Consider the following 25315-nt stretch of genomic DNA (forward strand, 5'->3'; position numbering starts at 1 on the left):
GCTGTCGCGAAATCTAGAGGGCGGCGGTGTTTGGCATGTTCAAAACATCATTCAATATGTTGAAAACTAATCCACGACTGATTTTTCACTTTTTCCACTCTCGCCTCGTACGTTTTCAAGTACCAGGGCCTCATGAGCCCGGTTCTTCACAGAGAGGTTGTCGGCCGCTTCGTTCTTCGTCATTCGTGCTTAGCTGACCACAATGGAAGCGTCTACGCCACCTTACCATGTGGTATTTTATTTTATTATATTATCACTCATAGCGAGTTAACACATACTTTAACGCTATCTTATCACGACTTTCCATATCTTTGGAGCATCTTGTCTAGACGGTTTATCAGCGAACGAAATGCTGATAAAAGAATTGGGGCAGTCCATGTAGTATTCGAATGGTTAAGACAGTGTCTTCATGAATAAAGACCTAAAGCTGCATAACAACCTCTTGGTGTACAGAGCTGTTGTCATTTCTACGTTGCAGTATGGTTGCAAAACTTGGAAAATCTATCGCTGTGATATCAAAACCTTGAGCGCTCCCATCAACAAAAATAAGATACATCTTGAACATTTAGTTGGATGACCATGTGACCTACATTGAAGTTCTCGAGAAAGCGCATCTAAACAGCACTAAGGCAACCATCATCGATAATCGACTGAGGTGGGTACGCCATGTTCATCGCATGAGTGATACAAGGCTTTCTCACCAAGTCTTTTATACTGAACGTTTGAATTGGATTGGATTGTTTGGGGGCGGAGACCAGACAGCGAGGTCATCGGTCTCATCAGATTAGGGAAGAACGGGGAAGGAACTCGGCCGTGCCCTTTCAAAGGAACCATCCCGGCATTTACCTGGAGCGATTTAGGGAAATCACAGAAAACCTAGATCAGGATGGTCGGACGCGGGACTGAACCGTCGTCCTCCCGAATGCGAGTCCACTGTGCTAGCCACTGCGCCACCTCGCTCGGTATATACTGAACTCTACTCTGGCAGTAGACCTGCTCTAAGGAGCAGATAAAACACATCACGAAGGCGATTGGTATAAACATATATGGGATGAATATGCTGTGGACCGCCTGCTGTGGAGGAACAGTACATCCACCGCTATCAACCTGTTTGAAAGAGAAAACTGCAGACATGAACAGGCCAAGCGACAAGCAAGAAAGCTCCGTCAGTCACAACTCCTCCGTCCTCTAAGAATTCAGTGCGATTTGTGAGGACGCAGGTTTTCTGCCAGGACTGGTCTATGAAGCTACCGGAAACATATCCACAAGTTGAACTGAAATGATCATTCTATGCAGGAAGAAGTTGTGCATTCTCGGAATCGAATTGTAGCCGACAACGATGACGACCACGACCCCATCAGTGCTGGAAGTTTTGGCAGCAGTACGTTACTCGCCCATATTTCCTGTACATCTTTCCGTTACTAATGAGGAAGCAGTAGTTTCAGATTCTACTGTGACGATTAGCACCAATCGAAGGTGGGAAGCGAAAGCTCCTAATACACAGCTGAGGTCCACCACCAACCACGGATTCCCGCAAATGACTGTGTTTGGCCTGTAATCAAGTGTGTAATTGGGCTATTTTAACTGTTTCACTTGAGAAGCTGCTGGTGTACTTCTAATTGTGCGTAGGAAGACTGGGTTCCAGAAGTACTGAACGCCGCTTCCCTTCAATGTGGGTATTCGTGATCATCACAGTAGTACATTTCATGTTTACTGAAATGGAGGAAGACGACCGCAATGTCTCTTGCACTCAGTCCTCTCCATTATCTCATGTGGACATAGCTAAAATCAGTAGTTTGTGTGGGCTGCACTGGAAACAGATGTGAAATTTGTTGCGAAGAAACTTCTGCGCGAATGTGGGACATTATCACTTGCCGATGTTAACTGTGTTTTGAGGTTACTGGTCGTCATTTAGAACAGCTGTTGTAAGGAAAGAGACAGCACATAGATATTTCGGTATTGAGACTGACATAACAGTAATTCCCAACTGTTAATAAATGCGTACAATAATACGACTATGCGTACAACAATGTAAATAACACGTACGATACAGTGTAGCATTTAAGAAGGTGATCTGAGAATAAAAGACATGGCATTGTGAAAAGACCGAAATACCGAAAGTATGTTTACGCCAATATTACTTCAGGAGACTAATATTTTCAGCGTCAGAGAAGCATTTCTTACTTTAAGATTAATTTCTGCGGTCTTATACTGAATTCCGGGAAAAATGGTAACCACACACAGCCTAAAAGTCAGAGTAACAGAGGGTCTTACAAACCATCGATAATGTTTTAGAAACTACGAAAATGAACGTCTCTATAAAAAAAAACACAGCGCTAGGATCTACGTCGTTGTTGAATTTTTTTAACATCTGTTATTGGTTATCATATTTAATTTTTGCACATGTAAATGGTCTTCCTTGAAACGTGTCAAGAGGTAGCTCGATATGTAGTTCAGTAGACTTCGTAGTTAGAGTAAAACAATTCGCTATTATGAAAAGTTTTTAATTTTACGGTTTCCAAAGCGTAAAAGAACTTCATACCTTGGCGTATAGCTGCTGTGATGGGTTGATCTGGTACGACGAGGCAATCGTCCCCTTTTCTAAGAGCAACGTCATCCACAGCTATGTCTCCAAGAAATCCGTTCCCTCGGGTAGCTTCAATTATTACCTGATAGGCAATATAAAGATAATTTTAGTGCAGTTGTAAATTGATCGTAAAAGGTAATACATTTATTGAAAGTGAAGAAAAACCAGAGACGTGAAGCAATCTAATATAGGCACGTAAAATGAATCTATTCATGTAAGACAATTAGCATAAAAGAATCCATGTCATTTATAAAAACAGTTTGTCCCTAATGTCTATCATCATTAGCACCCCTATTTTGTAGGTGACAGAAAATTAGTCCTGTTACCGTCAGGATCGCATATTTGCTAGTAGTTGTTTTAAACCAAATTCAGCAAAATTTAAAAGAGGACATTTGATTTGTAGGTGGACGCTGTCATTTATTAAGAAGGAAAGGGCCCGCAAAGCAGATATTGTTGTGATAGGAAACATTAAAGTCATGTACAGAAAGCCTCCTTGAAGTAACGATATGGTTTGATTTAAGATGGAACATAATTAGGCAGTTAGTAAGAACGTCTATTTATACACTAGCACGAAGAAATTTATGATAGATGCAAGTGGTATCTTTGGCTCAAAGAAATTTATTTCATTGTAAATACTTCGTCAACTTTTTCTTGTGATCTGGGACATTTCTCTGTTTTCTCAGCCTTAATTATCTAATAAGGCAGTTGAGACTTAGTGTACTATCGATTAGTCACCAATTGATGAGAGCTTTTACCGCTTGTGTAACTGTTAAGTTATGTATGAGAAAATAAGAGCGTTATTTGTTTTGTAAAATCCAGGGAACATGATGACTCATAGAAATGCTTTCACTGTATAACAAAACTTCTAGTAAAAGTATAAGTAGCATTCACAATCAAAAACTTTTAAATATTAAGAAGGAAAAGTCGCTCTGGGACACTCATTGACGCATTTATCATTTTTTATATGTAGATGCCGGCCGCTGTGGCCGAGCGGTTCTAGGCTCTTCAGTCCGGTACCGCGCTGCTACTACGGTCGCAGGTTCGAATCCTGCCTTGGGCATGGATGTGTGTGATGTCTTTAGGTTAGTTAGGTTTAAGTAGTTCTAAGTCTAGGGGACTGATGACCTCAGATGTTAAGTCCCATAGTGCTCAGAGCCATTTGAACCTCTTTTTTATATGTAGGTACTGTGTCCAAGAACATTATGCAGTTCTTTTGTGCTGTTTTAGTGTTGATATAACGTCTTAAGGTAAAACACAATGGTGCTGATAAGGTGTGTGCAGAGAGAATAGTGAAAATAAAGCAGCAGAAAACGTTGGATATAGTGCTATACCGAGTACGCGGTGATAAAGAATGCAGTGTTGGATGATGAATTAAGTCGTGACTTAGCATAAAGAACTTTCCAGATGCTGAAGTGCAGTGATTCAGGATACTCATAAAAATTCCTCCTCGTGAATGCACTGTAAAACAATGAGACACACAGTAACGCGATGTATAAGGGCGCCAAGAGGGCAAGCAAGGGTAGAGTGAAATCGGCTGAATGAGTCTGGATAGCCGATTCCGTTAATTGCGAGGAACGTCGGACTGCCGATGTCACGGTGGTCCGATATTGGATCCAATCGGCACCCGCTGCTTCACTCTTCGGTCGACGAGTTCTGCCAGCACGGTGAAAGGATCGATCGCAAGGGCAGTACTTACCCCCATAGATATACACTGAAGTCGCTTGCTAGTGGCCCGTCTGCAAACGCAGACTAATCTCACGAACTACTGTACTGATTGAGATCCGGTTTTAACTAATAGATACGCTGATTCACAAGGAATGTTTTTATATAATTTATAAATATTTCGTACAACTTGTCTGGATTACGATGAATTAAAATTACGTTGTGAAATCAGTGCCATTGCTATCTAGAAAACAACCACAATAACGCGAGAGAGCGGTAGTGCGTCGAAAATGCAGCCAGCGGCATGTAATTCGCATTTGGTGTCGTGATATAGTAAGCCCGCTTGGGACCTCATGCGGTTTGGGCGTTATATAGCTGTGCAACAGTCTTACACGATCACTTATTCGAAACCCCGTAATTGTGTCCCATTCCGAGTCCTAAGTTTGAAATATGGTCCGAAGGTGCCCACAACCTTCCTCTATGATGGTGCAAAAGCGTGGCGCCCTGAACAGTCATCTTCGGGTACGACGACGCTTCAGACAGCAAGGTGTAGGCACTTGCGAAAATAAAGTTGGCGCTCAGAAGTTGATGTGTCGTGTAAAGTGGGTTAATTATGTGATTCTTGAAGTTTTCCCAGCATGGTGAATATTCTATGATGTTTCGGGATTGCAGCCGGCTCTGTTGACTTCTTGACACAATATTTCGGCTGGCAACCGTCCATCCATCTTCAAGTGTGTGTCTGCCACTAGAGACTGCTAGTTCACGGTGTCTGCTCTGTAGCAAAAAATTGGCGCGGAGACGCATGTGCATTGGCGGCCATCACAGGAGCATTCCCTATCGAAATCCGCACCCTCTGCAAATACTGTTCCATCTGTTGCGCGCAGGAGCATGCGTATAAGTGAAACTACATATCAGCTCTCTATCGGAACGCGCGCTCGCTGCGCTAGAAACAGACGTCAGATGTCGCCATACGTGTCATTATGAATACAATCAGAAGAAATCAAAGAGACCACTGGGTCCCAGGCCTTGCCCAGTTGAAAGCCGCCTTCATGATTTGTAAGTTCTTGTGCGAGACGTATTTCCACAGATTCTTTAACGACTGATTCGCAAAAGGACGTCACCAGGGCCAAGATTTTTGTGGCAGAATAATCTACAGAGTGTCCTGTGGTAACACAATGCTCCACAGGTCTTTACCCTGACCTGTGGAAAATTTCCCGCATGTTGCTGTTCCCTAAATCCAACAAACGCCCCTCTGACACCACTCCCTATCGTCCCATCTGCCTCACCTACATGTTCAGCAAGGTCTTCGAGTCCATCCTCTCCCACCGTATTCATCACCACCTTAACCAGACTCACCTGCTTCTCCTCACCCAGTTTGGCTTCTGGCCCTCCTTCTTAGCTGACGACCAGCTCCTTAACCTTACCAGTCTTCATTCCGTCCAACTTAACTCCCGTCGCTCCGCTATCTTTATTTCTCTAGACCTCTAGAACGCCTTCGACCATATCTGGCATCCCAGGCTCCGCTTTAAATTTCAGACCTACACTGTTCCCATCAATTACGTTCATCTCGTTGCTACCTTCCTCTCCCGTCAACCCTTGTATGTAACTATCCACAATACGAACTCCTGTACTTTCTATCCCACTGTCGGCGTGCCTCAAGGCTCCATTCTTTCCTCTCTCCTCTATCTCCTGTATACTGCAGATACGCCCAAACTTCCCCCATCTGTTCACCCCCTCCAATTTGCTGATGACACCGCCTTCCTTACCCTTTATACTACCATTCAACAGTCCTAATGTACCCATCAAACACACCTCGACCGCCTGGTGCAACCAGTGGCTCCTTCACATCAACCCATCCAAGACCCAGGCAATCATCATAGGTTGTACAAATCACTCCTTCCGGCTCCACGACTTTTGTCTTACCTTTTATAGGCCTATCCGCCTCACTCCTACCTTGAAATACCTTGGCCTCACCCTAGACCTTCACCTCAAATGGTTCAAATGGCTCTGAGCGCTATGGGACTTAACATCTGTGGTCATCAGTCCCCTAGAACTTAGAACTACTTAAACCTAACTAACCTAAGGACATCACACACATCCATGCCCAAGGCAGGATTCGAACCTGCGACCGTAGCAGTTGTGCGGTTCCGGACTGAGCGCCTAGAGCCGCTAGACCACCACGGCCAGACCTTCACCTCACCTGGACTCCCCATCTCCTTACGATCCAACACAAAGCCCACAATAGTCTCTGCCTCCTGAAACTACTGTCCAGCTGGACGTGGGGTACTGCATCCTTCCACCATCCTTCACACCTACAAACCCTTGATCCGTCCCATCCTTTGTTATGCCAGTGTCACCTGGATTTCTGCCCCTTCCGGATTTTATAAAGCCCACCAAATCCTTGAACATCATGTACTCTGTCCCGCCTTCTGTATCCACCTCCCATCCCGAACGCAGATCCTCTACAAAGTCATCTCCTTCCCACATCCTCTCCATTTCCTTGAACACATTTGCAACCCGTACATTGCTGGCAGACTCGATCCTCCCCCACCCCTTAGTGTCTTCTATTCTCTCTACCCCTAGCCACGCCTTTACCATGGTGCTCTGCCCTCTCTCCATCTACACACCCCCCACCCCCTTTCCCAATGCAACTTTCAGCACATAACCCTCTTGGATGAAGAGCTTCGCCCTAATATCTACCCCTCCTATCAACTCTAACCGCACCTTCACTGCTCCCACTCCTCAGGGCTCCCTCTTGCCTCCTCTTCCCTTCCCCTGATTGGTTCTTTCCTCCCTCCTCCCCCTCCTCTCTTTCCAGTGCACCTCTTCAGTGTCTCTGCACTCCCTCCTGACTTGCCTTCCCTCTCCATCTCCCACCTCACCCGTCTCCTGTCCCTTAGTGCACCCCAGACCACCCCTTTCTTCTCATTCCACCTCTCCTCTCAGGCCTTCCCTCCCTCGGCAGGTCCCTCCCGTCAGCTTTTACTCTTTGTTGTGTATGCCCCATCTCGTACAATGGTTTTCAAGTGTCGTCATTCTGGAGTGTTTTAATTGTGTAGCAAATATTTAGCTCATGCGTGCTACGCACATCACCAACTTTATTTTTTAACTTTATGTGTACCTTTTTTTAACTGTCCCACATGACAGTCTCCATGTACGTATATATTTTAACTTCCATTGTCTCCCTTTACTATCTTGTCTTGTCCCGCTTTATCGCCTTTTATATGTCTCGTTTTCCTCTTTTTACTAACTTTATCACTTGGCTGAAGAACAGTGGATTGTGCCGCTGCCAGCCCATATGGGGCAGGGGAATGAAATCACAATAAAGAAAAAACATACAATTTTCAATGTAGTTATGTTCCTTATTGCCTGCCACCTTGAACTTTCACTGTCGGTGAGTGGTATGGGACTTCAAGTGCCACAGCGACACCTTCAGCATGCACTCCAATGATGTCCTTGGAATGAAATCATTGTAGGACAGAACATTTTTACCTTTACACCAAGACCGAGGTCCACTGGTGACGCTGTACTTCAACCTACCAAAAAAGAAAGGCGAGTGTGGCGTTCATGTTCAACATTTCATGAACTGTGGGTATCGTCTGACCTATGAAAGCTTTGCCCCATTGTGATATTGGCGCTAAATTTCACCACAATTTTGCCCAACGCCACAACGCCACCGTGGACGTATCACACGACTGAAAGTTCGTCACAGCCGCTCTTACCCTCATTTTACCCTTTCTTTTGACGCCTATGTGATGGAGGCCAGAACCACAACTTTTAGGGTTCAAATCAAGCGGTTTTCTTAGAGGTGGCCAAAGAAAACATTTCAGAGACACCGCCGCTCAGGATCGAAACGAAAAGGTCTCAGCGGGTGGCATACATGGCGTCAATGAAACAACCCCTTTCTTTGGGACGTTGATTCCCACACATTTTGCAGTCGAAGCGACAGTTTGCAGTGCGATTAGCAACAGGCAGACGTATTGGCCTGTGTCATGTGCATTCAAAATGGCTCTGAGCACTAAGGAACTTAACATCTGAGGTCATCAGTCCCCTAGAACTTAGAACTACTTAACCCTAACTAACCTAAGGACATCACACACATCCATGCCCGAGGCAGGATTCGAGCCTGCGACCGTAGCGGTCGAACGGTTCCATACTAAAGCGCCTATAACCGCTCGGCCACACCGGTCGGCGTGTCGTGCATTGATAATAGTAATTTTTATGAGTACAATTGTTAATGGGCTGTGACATATGACAAGATGACAACTTACTATAGACATTGGTGAAATGCGTGTTTGAAATACGTGAATAGATGGAATACGGAGATTTTTGAAATAGTCCTCCGAAAATAAAATGTACTGTAAAGGAGACGCTAGTAAGATCAGTTATAGAGGTTCGTTCGGAGTGCTTATGTAGTAAACATGGCAATAGGTCTCGATCGGAACCAGAGATGAGTTGCTAGGACCATGAAAGGTATACATAACTCTTCGCTGTACATGTTGAATGATAGGGGAGTAGATTCTACAGAGAAATTCTCTGATTTACGTGAAAAACTGAAAGAAATTCACGTTCAATTACGGTTTGTCAGTTGTGATTTCCCATAATTCGGACAGATAGCGTGCTACACTCAATGAGATTGGTTCTGAATTAGATGGTATACGAGCTAAGAAAACTTTTCTATGAAGGACGTTTCAGCCCTTCTCTGTTGACATTGTGGGGCTGCAGCCACCTTGATCGTGATTGTTTTGAAGCTCAGTATGTCCAAAATTTTTGCTCTTGTCTACAGGTTGGAACCAGTGGGGACTTTTAACAACAATTCGACGAAATTTGAACGTGATTCAAAGTAGCAGAGGTTCCTTATGCTATATCAGTGCTCCTGTTTCATGCCCTCCTGTGGCGTGAACACAGGGGAGGGACGGAGGGGGATTCGATATTGACACATACAAGAATAAAACGGCAAATGTTCATTCTAAGACTCCCTTGCTCGTCACAACCATCGATGGCCCACATTAATTAAGAATTTTAAAAATTTACCTTTACAGAGAAAACCTGCGAAGTAGCCTTAGGCGCCTCCAGATAGGCAACCATTTGACTCACTTCCAAGGCCAGTTGCCTGCCTGCAAGTTCCTGGGAGTATTTCACTGGTTTTTCTCTGTAAAGACACATTTTAAAATACTCAGTAAATTTAGACGAGCCGGCCGGAGTGGCCGAGCGGTTAAAGGCGCTACAGTCTGGAGCCGCACGACCGCTACGGTCGCAGGTTCGAATCCTGCCTCGGGCATGGATGTGTGTGATGTCCTTAGGTTAATTAGGTTTAAGTAGTTCTAAGTTCTTGGGGACTTATGACCACAGCAGTTGAGTCCCATAGTGCTCAGAGCCATTTTAGCCAAATTTAGACGGGTGCCACGATGGGTATTTCCGAACTGGTCAGGTGGGGGTGGGAGCGGGGGGGGGGGGGGGGCGGGGAGATGGCATTTTAGAGGGACACTTTGACACGTGCGAGAATAAAATGGCAATGTCACCCTCTGTTACCACGCCACAAGAAAGCGTGAAACAGAAGCCCTGAAAAGGCTTAAGAACCCTATGCTCCTTCGGATCACGTTTAGATTTCGTCGAATCATTCAACCTATACACCAGAGCAAAAATTGCGATCGCACTGCACTCCAAATTATGGAGATCACGTTCAGTGGGGCTACAGCCATGTGTTGACCGTCGAGAAGCGGTGAGTCATCCAAGAGGTGTCAGCAGTTAATGGTTGTCAACATTGCCGTCCTTTTGCTCATGGCACTGCGAAATGACGTTTTCGACCGCGAAATATGTGGAAATCAACGTCGCAAGGAAAAGGCTGGATTCATCGACGCGCTCTGTGATATCCTTCCTCTGAGGCCTTTTCCTTTAGAGTCTGAGCTATGGTGTGGCTGAAATGTTGTCCTCGGTCACTCATAAGAAAATCGCGTCATGTCAACGCTGGACGTCGAGGTTCTGGCCTCCATCGCAGAGGCGTCAACAGAAGGGGTGATATGTGGGTAAGAGAGGCTGCAACGACCTTCCTATCGTGTGGTACGTCCACGGTGGCGTTTGGCAGAATTCTGCTGAAATTTGGTGCCAATGTCACTTCATAACCCACTTTACACTTCACATGAACTTCTGATCTCTGGCCTCTGGTGTCGACGCCTTGCTATTTGAAGCGTCTCCGAGCTGAAGGTTGACGTCTCATTGGCGTCATGCTTTTGCACCATTTCGGAGGAAGGTCGTAGGCACCTTTGAGCCAAATTTCATACTTATGCGGCGGAATGGAAGACAATTTCAGGTTTCGAAAAGTTATTCTTTAATTCTGTTACGCTGCATAAAACCTTCAGCCGTACCTTTTGCAACCCGCTAATGAAACCAAAATTGTACGCGTGTTTCAGCTGCTTTCTGAAGATAAGAACTGTTATTTAAAAGAGGTATTAACTAAGTATGGAGAAGTGAAACAAATACGTACCGTAAAGACCGTGATCGAGTCAACATAAATTTCACTCTGCAGCGGAGTGTGCGCTGATATGAAACTTCCTGGCAGATTAAAACTGTGTGCCAGACCGAGACTCGAACTCGGGACCTTTGCCTTTCGCGGGCAAGTGCTCTACCAACTGAGATACCCAAGCACGACTCACGCTCCGTCCTGGAGACATCCCCAAGGCTGTGGCTAAGCCATGTCTCCGCAATATCCTTTCTTTCAGGAGTGCTAGTTCTGCATGGTTCGCAGGAGAGCTTGTGTAAAGTTTGGAAGGTAGGAGACGAGGTACTGGCAGAAGTAAAGCTGTGAGCACGGGGCGTGAGTCGTGCTTTGGTAGCTCAGTTGGTAGAGCTCTTGCCCGCGAAAGGCAAAGGTCCCGAGTTCGAGTCTCGGTCTGGCACACAGTTTTAATCGGCCAGGAAGTTTCATAAATTGTAGTGTTTAAACGGTATTAGATCGACTGAAATGCACGTCAGGCAAAATATTCTCTCTCATCTAATTGTTCATCTACATCTACATTCATCTACATTTGTACTCCGCAAGCCACCCAACGGTGTGTGGCGGAAGGCACTTTACGTGCCACTGTCATTAACTCCTTCCTGTTCCAGTCGCGTATGGTTCGCGGGAAGAACGACTGCCGGAAAGCCTCCGTGCGCGCTCTAATCTCTCTAATTTTACATTCGTGATCTCCTCGGGAGGTATAAGTAGGGGGAAGCAATATATTCGATATCTCATCCAGAAACGCACCCTCTCGAAACCTGGACAGCAAGCTACACCGCGATGTGGAGCGCCTCTCTTGCAGAGTCTGCCACTTGAGTTCGCTAAACATCTGCGTAACGCTATCACGCTTACCAAATAACCCTGTGACGAAACGCGCCGCTCTTCTTTGAATCTTCTCTATCTCCTCCGTCAACCCGATCTGGTACGAATCCCACACTGATGAGCAATACTCAAGTATAGGTCGAACGAGTGTTTTGTAAGCCACCTCCTTTGTTGATGGACTTCATTTTCTGAGGACTCTCCCAATGAATCTCAACCTGGCACCCGCCTTACCAACAATTAATTTTATATGATCATTCCACTTCAAATCCCAGATATTTTACAGAAGTAACTGCTACCAGTGTTTATTCCGCTAACATATAATCATACAATAAAGGATCCTTCTTTCTATGTATTCGCAATACATTACATTTGTCTATGTTAAGGGTCAGTTGCCACTCCCTGCACCAAGTGCCTATCCGCTGCAGATCTTCCTGCATTTCGCTACAATTTTCTAATGCTGCAACTTCTCTGTATACTACAGCATCATCCGCGAAATGCCGCATGGAACTTCCGACACAATCTACTAGGTCATTTATATATATTGTGAAAAGCAATGGTCCCATAACACTCCCCTGTGGCACGCCAGAGGTTACTTTAATGTCTGTAGAAATCTCTCCATTGAGAACAACATGCTGTGTTCTGTTTGCTAAAAACTCTTCAATCTAGCCACACAGCTGGTCTGATATTCCGTAGGCTCTTACTTTGTTTATCAGGCGACAGTGCGGAACGGTATAGAACGCCTTCCAGAAGTCAAGGAAAATAGCAACTACCTGGGAGCCTGCATGTAATATTTTCTGGGTCTCATGGACAAATAAAGCGAGTTGGGTCTCACACTATCGCTGTTTCCGGAATCCATGTTTATTCCTACAGAGTTGATTCTGGGTTTCCAGAAACGACATGATACGTGAGCAGAAAACATGTTCTAAAATTCTACAACAGATCGACGTCAGAGATATAGGTCGATAGTTTTGCGCATCTGCTCGACGACCCTTCTTGAAGACTGGGACTACCTGTGCTCTTTTGCAATCATTTGGAACCTTCCGTTCCTCTAGAGACTTGTGGTACACGACTGTTAGAAGGGAGGAAAGTTCTTTCGCGTACTCTGTGTAGAATCGAATTGGTATCCCGTCAGGTCCAGTGGACTTTCCTCTGTTGAGTGATTCCAGTTCCTTTTCTATTCCTTGTACACTTATTTCAATGTCAATTGTTTGTGGATACGAGGTGCATGTTACTTACAGGTGAGAGATAGGAACATGTCTCGTCTGTAATGAAAGTGGCCTTCAAAGAACGAATTGCTGAGGCGAATTTTCGTTTTCAAAAATTCGTTAGAGCAGGGCAGGAAACACGTTAGTTGAACTCGTTACGGAGAGCTAAGTGATGGATATCGTCAAGCGGTAGTATGGTGGGACAACAGGAGCCAAAACCACCAGCTACAGATTTTCCTTCGTTATCCTCAAAATCCGAAGCAAATAAACCACACCCTACTCTTGATGCGCTTCCGCTAATGAAACAAGAGGCGTCGAACGTGTGATGGAAGCAGTGCGGAGGAAGATATACCCAATTTAGAACAGATCGTGCTGAAAGAGAACGAGAATCTGAGAACGATACCTGAAGCTAACGACTCAAAACAACAGCAGAAGCACTCAAGGCAGCAGCGCCGAAAGTCACACCGACGAAAGCGTAGACAGCTCGTTAGACACAATATCCAGAGGCCAATTTGACGCGGCACGTGCAGCTGCCAGTGGCCAAAACAAAAGAAGCGCAACTACGAGAACGAACTTTCGATAAGCAAAACAATGCTTCTGCAGTAACAGAACGGTGCCCGACCCTAACCTAAAACAAACACGACGAAAAACTCAAAACAAAGACACCAAAGACGTCAGTGCTGCTATTTACCAAAAAGAACGCCGGTCAGAGACTCAGATGGAGATTGTAATGAGACCTCATACGTTTATTCAGCTTTAAAACCAATACTGCAATGTAGATACTCGGAAGCTATGTAATCTACTAATGTAACGTACCTCTTCTGTAATATTTACTGATGTGCTGTGAGTTGTATATGTATGAGAAACAAGGACTGTAAATCTTCATGGATTGCAATGCCGCAGGTCTTTCGCAATGAAGTGTTATCCGAAAAAAAAATAGAGGAGAAGTGGTGGGATCAAATCCAGGCTGCGTTACTTTCTCTAAAAAAAAAAAAAAAGATAGAGAGGAGATGTGGTGGGATCAAATCCAGGCTGCGTTATTTCTCTCACTCTACCTTTTAATCTAGCACTCACCTTTCAATGATGTGGAGTTTAGCCGAACGGTCTAAGGCGCTGCAGTCGTGGACTGTGCGACTGGTCCCGACGGACGTTCGAGTCCTCCCTCGGGCGCGGGTGTGTGTGTTTGTCCTTAGGATAATTTAGGTTAAGTAGTGTGTAAGCTTAGGGACTGATGACCTTAGCAGTTAAGTCCCGTAAGATTTCACACACGTGTGAACATTTTTTTGATGTGGAGTTAAGCATTCCGAAATATGACAATTTCACAATCCAAATTTCTGCCTCCCTCAGATTAATAATCACAGTTCGCATTATTAATTCACTGAAAATTCTTCCAACAATAGCCTGAGAGTTACTCATCTTTAGAGTGTCGTAATAAGTAAGACCGATAACGATAAGATAACCACCTCATCATCTGGCTGTGATGTGGGATTTACAATTTGAAATAAACAAATATTTTTAACAATAGTTTGAGAACAGTTGTGTAGCGAAAAAACATGCGAATCCAAAAATGTGGCCGGCCGAAGTGACCGTGTGGTTAAAGGCGCTGCAGTCTGGAACCGCAAGACCGCTACGGTCGCAGGTTCGAATCCTGCCTCGGGCATGGATGTTTGTGATGTCCTTAGGTTAGTTAGGTTTAACTAGTTCTAAGTTCTAAGGGACTAATGACCTCAGCAGTTGAGTCCCATAGTGCTCAGAGCCATTTGAAGCATTTGAACTAAAAATGTGGTGTTTTATTTTTTATGCTACAAAGAAAACGTTTTTCGAAAAACTACTTTGCTTCGTTTGCATATAGTTAGTTCTTTCAGAAGCGCAGCAGATGACTCAACTTTCAGCTTTCTGTCCTCCTAGAATCAAACCTAGATGTGGACAAGATTTTTTGTGTGACATGGCGAAGAAATCTCCCATAAAGAGTCCACGACAAAAAATTGCGGCAATGAGTCTCAACAATACATCATAGAGCGTACTAAGCTTCTCAAGAAATGTGCTGTAACACGGCCTAAAATATACTATCATAGCCAAAGTATCCGTAAGTTCTGAATTGCGTTTTGCCTGATTTACATGCAGCCCACATAACGTAGCTGTCTTGCAAGTCCTCTAATATCTTCTCGGAACAATCGTTTGACTATACAAAATGGATACCACAAGAGATCGCTAGAGAACACTTCTTTATGGTAATAAGTCCAAATGTACGGCAACACCATAATATTACAAACGCTAAGAAAAACTAAACTAGAAATGAGACAGTCCTTAACGCTTGTAAACTCAATTTTACAACAGTAAGTGTCATTTCAAAATAACTACCATACTGATTAAAATTTGAGTTAACTAACACCGTCACATAGGTCATTCCAACAGGAAAAATTAAACATTTTTATGAACAAGAGATTCTGAGACAATATCTGGACTCCTGAAGGTCTATAAAAACTAGAACTACCCTCCTGGAAATTGAAATAAGAACACCGCGAATTCATTGTCCCAGGAAGGGGAAACTTTATTGACACATTCCTGGGGTCAGATATATCACATGATCACACTGACAGAACCACAGGCACATAGACACAGGCAACAGAGCATGCACAATGTCGGCACTAGTACAGTGTATATCCACCTTTCGCAGCAATGCAGGCTGCTATTCTCCCATGGAGACGATCGTAGAGATGCTGGATGTAGTCCTGTGGAACGGCTTGCCATGCCATTTCCACCTGGCGCCTCAGTTGGACCAGCGTTCGTGCTGGACGTGCAGACCGCGTGAGACGACGCTTCATCCAGTCCCAAACATGCTCAATGGGGGACAGATCCGGAGATCTTGCTGGCCAGGGTAGTTGACTTACACCTTCTAGAGCACGTTGGGTGGCACGGGATACATGCGGACGTGCATTGTCCTGTTGGAACAGCAAGTTCCCTTGCCGGTCTAGGAATGGTAGAACGATGGGTTCGATGACGGTTTGGATGTACCGTGCACTATTCAGTGTCCCCTCGACGATCACCAGTGGTGTACGGCCAGTGTAGGAGATCGCTCCCCACACCATGATGCCGGGTGTTGGCCCTGTGTGCCTCGGTCGTATGCAGTCCTGATTGTGGCGCTCACTTGCACGGCGCCAAACACGCATACGACCATCATTGGCACCAAGGCAGAAGCGACTCTCATCGCTGAAGACGACACGCCTCCATTCGTCCCTCCATTCACGCCTGTCGCGACACCACTGGAGGCGGGCTGCACGATGTTGGGGCGTGAGCGGAAGACGGCCTAACGGTGTGCGGGACCGTAGCCCAGCTTCATGGAGACGGTTGCAAATGGTCCTCGCCGATACCCCAGGAGCAACAGTGTCCCTAATTTGCTGGGAAGTGGCGGTGCGGTCCCCTACGGCACTGCGTAGGATCCTACGGTCTTGGCGTGCATCCGTGCGTCGCTGCGGTCCGGTCCCAGGTCGACGGGCACGTGCACCTTCCGCCGACCACTGGCGACAACATCGATGTACTGTGGAGACCTCACGCCCCACGTGTTGAGCAATTCGGCGGTACGTCCACCCGGCCTCCCGCGTGCCCACTATACGCCCTCGCTCAAAGTCCGTCAACTGCACATACGGTTCACGTCCACGCTGTCGCGGCATGCTACCAGTGTTAAAGACTGCGATGGAGCTCCGTATGCCACGGCAAACTGGCTGACACTGACGGCGGCGGTGCACAAATGCTGCGCAGCTAGCGCCATTCGACGGCCAACACCGCGGTTCCTGGTGTGTCCGCTTTGCCGTGGGTGTGATCATTGCTTGTACAGCCCTCTCGCAGTGTCCGGAGCAAGTATGGTGGGTCTGACACACCGGTGTCAATGTGTTCTTTTTTCCATTTCCAGGAGTGTATTTTTGCTCTTTAAAAGGCATATCCAAACCTGTGAAACGTCGTTCCTGAAACGAGTGGTTGATCATAAACTGGAAGTTGAACAAACCAGTTAAAAGCAACACGGTTAACAGTGACATACACTCAATGGAAACCTCAAAATTAGCAACGTATCACCAGTAATTTCTCTGCACTCATGATTGAGCAATTATTTGTGTACATTTTTGAACCTTTAACGACATTTTTGTTTTGGATCTGGAGTGAAACCAAGCACCTATAGTCTTAATAAGTAACCAATGCTATCGTGGTTGACAGATACCAGATCACAGCAACGTTCGTCATTGGTGACTAGGCATAAGGAGTCGTGAAATATCGAAGTTTTCACCAGTATCAGTTACCAAATCTGAACTTGAAAACGTTTGTGTTCTTCCTGGAATCCTCTTATTACTCATATCTCTTTGTTAGCTAACCACGTAAAATGTTTACTGTAATTCCAGGTAACAAAGTCTGCATGTGTATTAAACGAGGTGCCATGACGTAAAGTTTTATGATGCGGACTTGAATCCAGTGTGTAATCATATTGTTAAGTAAGTAAAACCATATGTTAGATATCGAATTTTTTCACCGGCAGGAAGATGTCTGAATTTGAAATGAGGTTACAGTATTTTTACTTGACGAGTTATCGAACCCGGCATATATCGCCGTTGGCTTCTGTCCGCGAATTGTTTGCTCACCAGCAGTTAGATGTGTGCATGTTTGAGTAGAAATAACGTCATCTATCGTTATTTTTGACAACACGTCAAGAGTCATAAAAAATGAAAATTATTTATCACTAGTTGTTCGGTGTGCATATGCTATGGCTTGAAACGAAACCGTGAATATTTTTGTGCTGGACGAGGATTCGAACTCACATATGTGCCTTTCCTCGAGACCGGGAGGAGTTTGCAATCTTGGGGAAAGCAACGAAGTGATCGCACTATTGTTGTGTATGAGTCAGATACCACGAGAGAGGAGATCCAGCACCAAATTTTTCAATGTATCAATTTCAAATAAAATAAGAGTCCTGTGCCTTTAAATGGCCTTTCTAACGCAAGGAAGCTAAACTGGCGACGGAGTTTCTGTTTGGCGCGACTTATGCCTCTGCTATGACCCAAATTAAATCGGGTCTGCTCCAGTTGGTAGCGAAGGGATATGATGTTATTAATGCGGAATCTGAGTTACGGTGCAACCTGACGATCTTCACTTGGTGTTACTAGAGGCGAAGGAGATCTGTTTGCGTGTGTTTAAAATGCAAGCCGGATTTGGGAATCGAACACACATCTCGTAATTAATAAAGTATGAGCAATCCACCAGTCCACTAAAGCCCACTTACCCGACTCTCATCATTATGTCATAACGAGTAATGCGATTAGCCAACAAATTAAACACGGGGAAAAATTCAGTTCTTCATTAACTGGTTAATTATCAGCAGGCTTCCGACACGGAAATTACTCTCGTCTCATGTCAATGGGATATAAAGATGCTCTTAGCCATCATAAAATCGATTCGAAGTCATTTTGAAATTTTCATTATTTAAAGAAATTTCTTAGATCGAGAAATACCATTGCAGAGAGTGAAGTTACGTTAGTTTCATAGTTCTTTCCATATCTAGGGAAGACTTTTCAAGTTAATATCGGATATCTCCAGTTATTAAATTAACAGATGAAGACGTTACTTCATAACAGTAATCGCGTTGCATTACTAAATTTACTTGTCCTTAGCTAAGACGCTTGTAAAATGCTAAAACCGGCGGTAAACGCCACATTCAAAGCCAGAAGATGTTAAAGGATTCTGTTAAATGTTGCGATCATTCTCTCCAGACGACCTGGTCGACGTCACCTACTTCAAGGAGAACAAGGAAGAAAATACTGCAGAAGGTCAACTGTTCTCCGTTGCCATAAACTCATTCTACGTGGTGCAAGTTCACATTTTCGCGGAATTAGCCTAACTGCAGAATCTACTTCAACAACGTAGAAAAAATGTTTCAACGTTGCAAAACTCATATCCGACTCCGAAGCCTTACACTTAGTCGCCAATCAGGAATTCCAACTCCGTGGAACACCAGTTTCAGTAAAGTGATGAAGCGATGACTGTTCTGTATACTCTCCCTAAACTCCGTCAGAACAGGCATTGGAAGACCCAATGGTACCGACTGGCCGTCGTGTCATCCTCAACCCACAGGCGCCACTGAATGCGGATATAGAGGGGCATGTGGTCAACACATCGCTTTCCTGGCCGTATGTCAGTTTACGAGACAGCAGCCTCTACTTCTTAATCAAGTAGCTCCTCAGTTTGCCTCACAAGGGCTGAGTGCACCCCGCTTGCCAACAGCGCTCGGCAGACCGGATGATCCAGTTCTGCATACTTGTGACCTAAATTGTCTCTGCATTAGGTACTGAAACGTCATAGTAACTCCAACAATTGGCCCGTTGTGCCAATTTCATTATTTGCTCCACTCAAAATCGAGTGGATTCACAGAAATAAAAGTCACATTACCTCCCAACACGAGAGGTTTCATTTTATTCCTCCTTTCCATTTGGGAGATTAGTTTTCTAGTGAGTAAGCTTTTTCACTTCTAATGAGCGAAATGCGGCAAAATGCGCCCAATGATCGCAAAAAACAAACCCCTATTTAGTGCTGTTAAGAAGATTTCTTTTAACGTTGTCATAGTTAAAGGAATTTAAAACACTTTAAACACCAAGGTTCATAAATTTATCGAATAAGGGAAGTTTTGTGTCCAGGTAGGAGAAGGTTTAAAAACAATTGCTTTACAGCCTGGGCCAGCGCTGTTACACAATGCTGTCGCGTGATATATTGGGTAACACAGGTGACTAAAATATGATAGCCGGAACAACATGTCCTCCATCTAACGTGAAACTAAACTTTACCTTTAATCTCTGAAAAGTCTCATAATATGGCTAAGTATGGCTTTGAGAGACAAAATATGTTTACATGCTATTCTAAACAACACTCACAAGGAACTAATTCATTAAATATCTTTTAAAATCATGTAATTGAGAATAATTTTGACTTCTCAGGCGAAGGTAGTGCTCTCAACCTTGTATCGCACTTCGTTTTCTCCTGTCTTGTGAGTAAGCTCTTACTTGCGAAATGTACAGACCAAGGAATCTGATAAATGTCGCATTTCCGCGCGTTGTGCATATGGATGCTATATCATCTCCATTTGCAGTGCCCTAGGACATAGCAAATCCTACGCTACATCTCTGCATCAAGAGAGTGGTGGAGGAAAGCCCCGACATCCGTCGTTGTCGTCCTGGAAGTCCACCTATTACTATTGTGGATCACGTCAATTGTACACTCCACTGCAGTGATAATGACCCTTTCAGGACTAGCACAGAAACATCCTCCAGCTAAGTGTGAGCAAGTCGACCAGTCATCGTCGTCTCAACGAGAAAGGAAGATACGGGCGAAAACCGGCGGTTAAGGAAATGTTGAAAGAACGAGATAAGGCTGCCAGATTAAAATTCACACTGGCGTACAGAAGGACCCGCTTTAGTACTGGGGCCGCGCGGTTTAAGACCCCATGTCAAGGATTGCGCGGCCCCTTCCGCCGGAGGTTCGAGTTCTCCCTCGGGTGTGGGTGTGTGTGTTGTTCCTAGTATAAGTTAGTTCAAGTAATGTGTAAATCTAGTTTAGTCTCATCAGTTTGGTCCCTTAGGAATTCACACTCATTTGAAATTTTTTTTTCTTTTTAGTACTGGGTGAAAGTTATGTTTACCGACGAGAAGGTGTTCCTACTGCATCAGATACTTCAGGGTAAGCCAATTATTATCGGCAAAGTAATTATAAAATTTTATTGTAATCAAATAGGAAACTTACAAGAACATCATTTTTCGACATAGTCTCCTTGCGTTTCAACGCACTTGGTCCATCGTTGTACAAGCTTCCTGATGCCTCATAAAAGAAGGTTCTCGCTAGAGCTGCGAGCCAGGATTGCATCGCTTGTTTCACTGCTTCGTCCGAGGCAAATCGACGGCCCCTTAATGCCTGTTTGAGGGGACCAAACAAGTGATAGTCAGAAGGGACTATATGGAGGATGATCCGGTACTTCAAATTTGAGTGTCTGGAGCGTTTCAGCAGTGTGGGCAGCAGTATGCAGACGGGCATTGTCGTGCAACAACACAACATCTTTTGACAGCAATTCTCGGCGTTTGTTTCGAATTGCAGGTTTTAGCCTTGCAGTAACCATCTCACTGTAACGTACACTGTTTATTGTTGTGCCCCTTTAGCCATAATGTTCCAGTACTGGTCCTTGTGCGTCCCACAGAACCGTAAGCATCAGTTTTCCTGCGGACGGTTGGGTCTTGCACGGCGAATTTGGATGTTTCCATTCCATACTCTGTCGTTTACTCTCCGGCTCGTAATGATGGATCCATGTTTCGTCACCAGTAATGATCCTGTCTAAGAAGTTGTCCCCTTCCTTACCATAGCGATCCAAATATTTTTTTTTTTTAGATGTCCAAGCACGTTTGTATATGCAACTGTCTGAGTTGTTTTGGGATCCATCTTGCACAAACATTATGAAACCCAAGTCTGTTGTGGATGATTTCGAAGACAGGATCGTGACTAATTTGCAGACGATGTCCCATTTCGTCAATAGTTAATCATGTGTCTAAGAGAATCATTTCACGTGAAGGCTCAATGGTTTCTTCATTTGTTTCGGTAAACAGTCGTCCGGGTCCTTCATTGTCCGTAACACTTGTGCGAACGTTTCGAAATTTTTCAGTCCATTCGTAGACACTGCGTTGGGGCAAAACACTATTCCCGTACTGTTCCGAAAGTCTTCGATGAATTTCGGCCCCCGATACGCCTTCTGACCGCAGAAAAAACGGATCACTGAGCGTTGCTCTTCTTTGATGCAAATAGACATCGGAGCAGCCGTGATTAACAACACGGCAGCGATAACGAAACTAACCTAGCAGCTTAAAAATTGCAAAGATATCACAACACATAAACAAAGCATGCGTCATCAACGTAAAACGACAGTACTACCAAAATAAACAAAAATATAACTAAATTGCAGATAATAATTGACTTACCTTCGTGTATCGACCAAGTGGAGCGAGATTCGACAGTAAATGTTTCCATCTGAGAGAAACGCGAGTCCGAACTACTGTTAAACGTAAGCGATGGATATCAGAAATTGGATGCGGTGTTTTATGGCAACTGGAGCGTCCGTATTCTAGTCATTACTACTGCGAAATGCTAGATAACGTAATGATTCCTTCTGTTCGTCAGAGATTCTCTTGAGGCGGAATAATCATCCAACATAACCGTTCTCTTATTCACATAGAGAACTGCGTAACACAATGGATTCAAATGAACGAAGACGTTGAGCTTTTGGACTGGCCTCTCTGTTTCATAGAGCGCGTGGGGGCAGAGATGGAGAAAATTGTTAGGTGTAACAGACCGGCATTGTCATCCAAGCCAGCGCTCTCCGAAGCAGTTCATGACGCATCGAAATAGTTGTCACAAAATAACAGATTCATCCGGAAACTTGTTGCCTCTATTCCTATGCAGCTAAATTCAGTTGCAGAGGAGGACGAAAACAGGACACGGTGCTGAATTATTGTATCGTTAGGGACAACATTTTGTTTACGACAAATAAGAGATTGTCTTATCACTTTTTTAAAAAAAAGAGGACCAGATTAGACATAAAAACTAGGCTCCTATTTCACTCTTTTCAGTCGTTCAATAGACTCTTGATTTTAAATTATTTTACGACCCATCACCAAAAAAGCTGAGCCAAACATGAAACCAATTTTTTTATCGTATTGGGAATCGAGTCAATGCCTACGAAGCAGTCAGTGTGAAAGTATTTCGTTTTTTTACGCCTAGGAAAAGCATCATATTAATTTGTGTTCTCTTTATTCACATGCCAACAGGATGTCAATATTGACGAGAGAACAAAGGAGACATCATTTTCTTTTAATTCCAAACAGGAATAAAAATAGATAAAGAGATAAAGTGATGCAAGACCAGCGCCGTAGACATAGAGTACAGCGTTTGAGTCCACTACATCCCGAGTTATGTACTTTCGAATACTTTAAAATTACACATACTTAATAATTCTCGTTGTCTCCCTAAACTTGTAACTCTTACCGCGAAATAAAAATCATGGAAATGACACTATTTGAACGCCCTACCTGCAGATGGGAAACTGGCCACCTTAACCACTACGCCATTCTAGCAAGGCCGTACGGTACATTAACGAAACGGTATGATATAGTTTGTGATGTCACACTTTTTACATGTAAAACAAATGATATACCGAGTGAAGGCAGCGCATTGCATCTTCGACGGAAATGGAGACAGTCCATCTGACTTTGAATTCCATGAACAGAGAAGTGAAGTACGTAAGTGACACAGACGGCAGATCTTGTCTCCCATGACCTAGAGAAAACATACGGCTGCGTATGGCATTCCGACCTCCTTTTCAAAGTCCAGAATTATGCGCTTACCATCTGCTATGTTCATCTTATTGCATCCTTCCTCTTTAATCGCTCATGCTATGTCATTTTTGACAACACCAATTCCCGTAACTGACATCCCACTGCAGGAGTCCCAAAGGTTCCGTTCTCTGCCCCCGCTGTTATATCTTATACATTACTGATATGCCTAAACCACTACCTCTTCCCATACACCTCCTTCAGAATGCTGATGACACCGCTATCCTCGCCCTCTATCCTACCTATTAGATATCCCAAAGATCCCTCCATATCCACCTCATTCATTTTACCTCCTGGTTTAACCAATGTCTCCTTAAGATCAACCCCTTGAAAACCCAGGTAGTAATTACACGAAGCACTACCCACATCTTCCGTCTCCGCGACTTCTACATTACCATTTATGACCGTTCCATCCTGCTACCTAACACACCAAAATACCTTGGACTAACCTTTGATCGCCAACGAATGTGGAAATCCCATTTACTAGCCATCCAACCATCCAACCAAGTCTCTCCAGATCCTCGCTTTCCGCATCCATTTACCTTACCCCACAAGGAGCTTTTACCAACTCATCACACTCCCGCCTCTCCTCACTCACAATGAATACCTCTGAACGATCTACACCATCTGCAAACCCTACTCCAAGATCCCTACAGTTTCCCCTCTACCTACCAATCCTCATATTCTGCTCAGCCTTTACCAACGCATTACACCAACCCTCTACTTACACACCCTCCACATGCTCTCCCAACTAAACTTCAACCATCTTCCCCTCGTAGACCATGAACTCTGCCCCAACATTTACATATCCTACCACCTATAAGTCCACTCCACCCGATGTACCTTATCAGAGCTTCCCCTCCCTCCTCTCCTCATATATCCTTAATCCCCCCTTTCTCCCTTCTGCTTTTCTTTCCACATCACCCTTTTCCCAACAACTCCTAGTGTTTAAAACGGCGGAAGTAGGAATCGAACCGACACCTTGCAATTAAGAAACTAGGATCAGTCGACCAGACCACTAAATCCAACATATGCTACTCTCATGATTGTGTCGTAATGTATGATGCACTTAGCACACAAATCAGACACAGTGAAGAAAATCATTTCTCCATTAACTGGTTAATTATTATCAGCAGTCTCATGTCAGTGGCATGTAAAGATGATTTTAGCCATAATAGCCTCGATTCGAAGCCATTTTGAAATTTTCGTTATTTAAAGAAACTTCTTAGATCGAAAAATACCATTTCAGAGTGCGAAGATACCAAATACATAGATTATTACCGCCATTCCCGTTATTAACTTATACATTCTGATGCTACTACAAAAATACTTGAAGGAAGCATTTCATGCTTTTTGTTAATTTTTAGAAGCAGTTGCCCAAAAACAGGTAAATATTTAAGAAAATTTTTTCGGGCTTCCAGTCGCGTCAGGTAGTTAAAGTACCACGAGCTTTCGACCGAATTCTCCTGTCATTGTCAAGTGGTAAGACTGACTGCTGTGTCGCCGTGGCCGCGTCGTTATATAGCCGCACTGCAGGCTGTGACGAAACTAGTACTCTCTCCCTCGCCATGCCGGCCGTTGTGGCCGTGCGGTTCTAGGCGCTTCAGTCCGGAACCGCGCGACTGCTACGGTCGCAGGTTCGAATCCTGCCTCGGGCATGGATGTGTGTGATGTCCTTAGGTTAGTTAGGTTTAAGTAGTTCTAAGTTCTAGGGGACTGATGACCTCAGATGTTAAGTCCCATAGTGCTCAGAACCATTTGAACCATTTGAACCATTTCCTCCATATATGGTAATGTTTTCATCCCGCGTCCGTCGCGTCCGTTTTAGCCTCGCGATGGTCGGGTCCCAGGCTGTGCTGAGCTGCAAACCGCCGTCCTTGTTGACGATGTTTTCAGAGATTTTTATTTCAATAGCTTCTTTTATGACGCTATCCCAAAATCCCTTCGTCCTCAGAACGACAGGTGTTTCGTCGAATAGAATTCGGTGTCCATTTTCTAAGGCATGTTCCGCCAGCGCTGATTTTTCTGGATAGCGTAGGCGTAAGTACCTCTCGTGTTCCGTCCGGCGTTGCTCCACAGTGCGTACTGTTTGGCCGACGTAGTAACAGCCACACAAATATTTAGTTCGCAGCAAATGGTT

At 44.5% G+C, this 25315-nt stretch overlaps 1 protein-coding gene across 2 annotated transcripts in view; it reads right to left on the bottom strand.

Annotated features, from left to right (window-relative positions):
* LOC124721690 (MAM and LDL-receptor class A domain-containing protein 1-like) overlaps positions 1 to 25315 on the bottom strand; it is a 1116850-nt gene that overhangs the window by 302124 nt on the left and 789411 nt on the right. For both annotated transcript variants that reach the window (XM_047246770.1, XM_047246769.1), the window contains exon 7: positions 2543 to 2669. In XM_047246770.1, the coding sequence (XP_047102726.1) occupies positions 2543 to 2669 (127 nt within the window). The remainder of the gene's footprint in view (positions 1 to 2542; positions 2670 to 25315) is intronic.

This window comes from Schistocerca piceifrons, chromosome X (genome assembly GCF_021461385.2).
Source record: "Schistocerca piceifrons isolate TAMUIC-IGC-003096 chromosome X, iqSchPice1.1, whole genome shotgun sequence".
In the NCBI taxonomy this organism is placed as follows: domain Eukaryota; kingdom Metazoa; phylum Arthropoda; class Insecta; order Orthoptera; family Acrididae; genus Schistocerca; species Schistocerca piceifrons.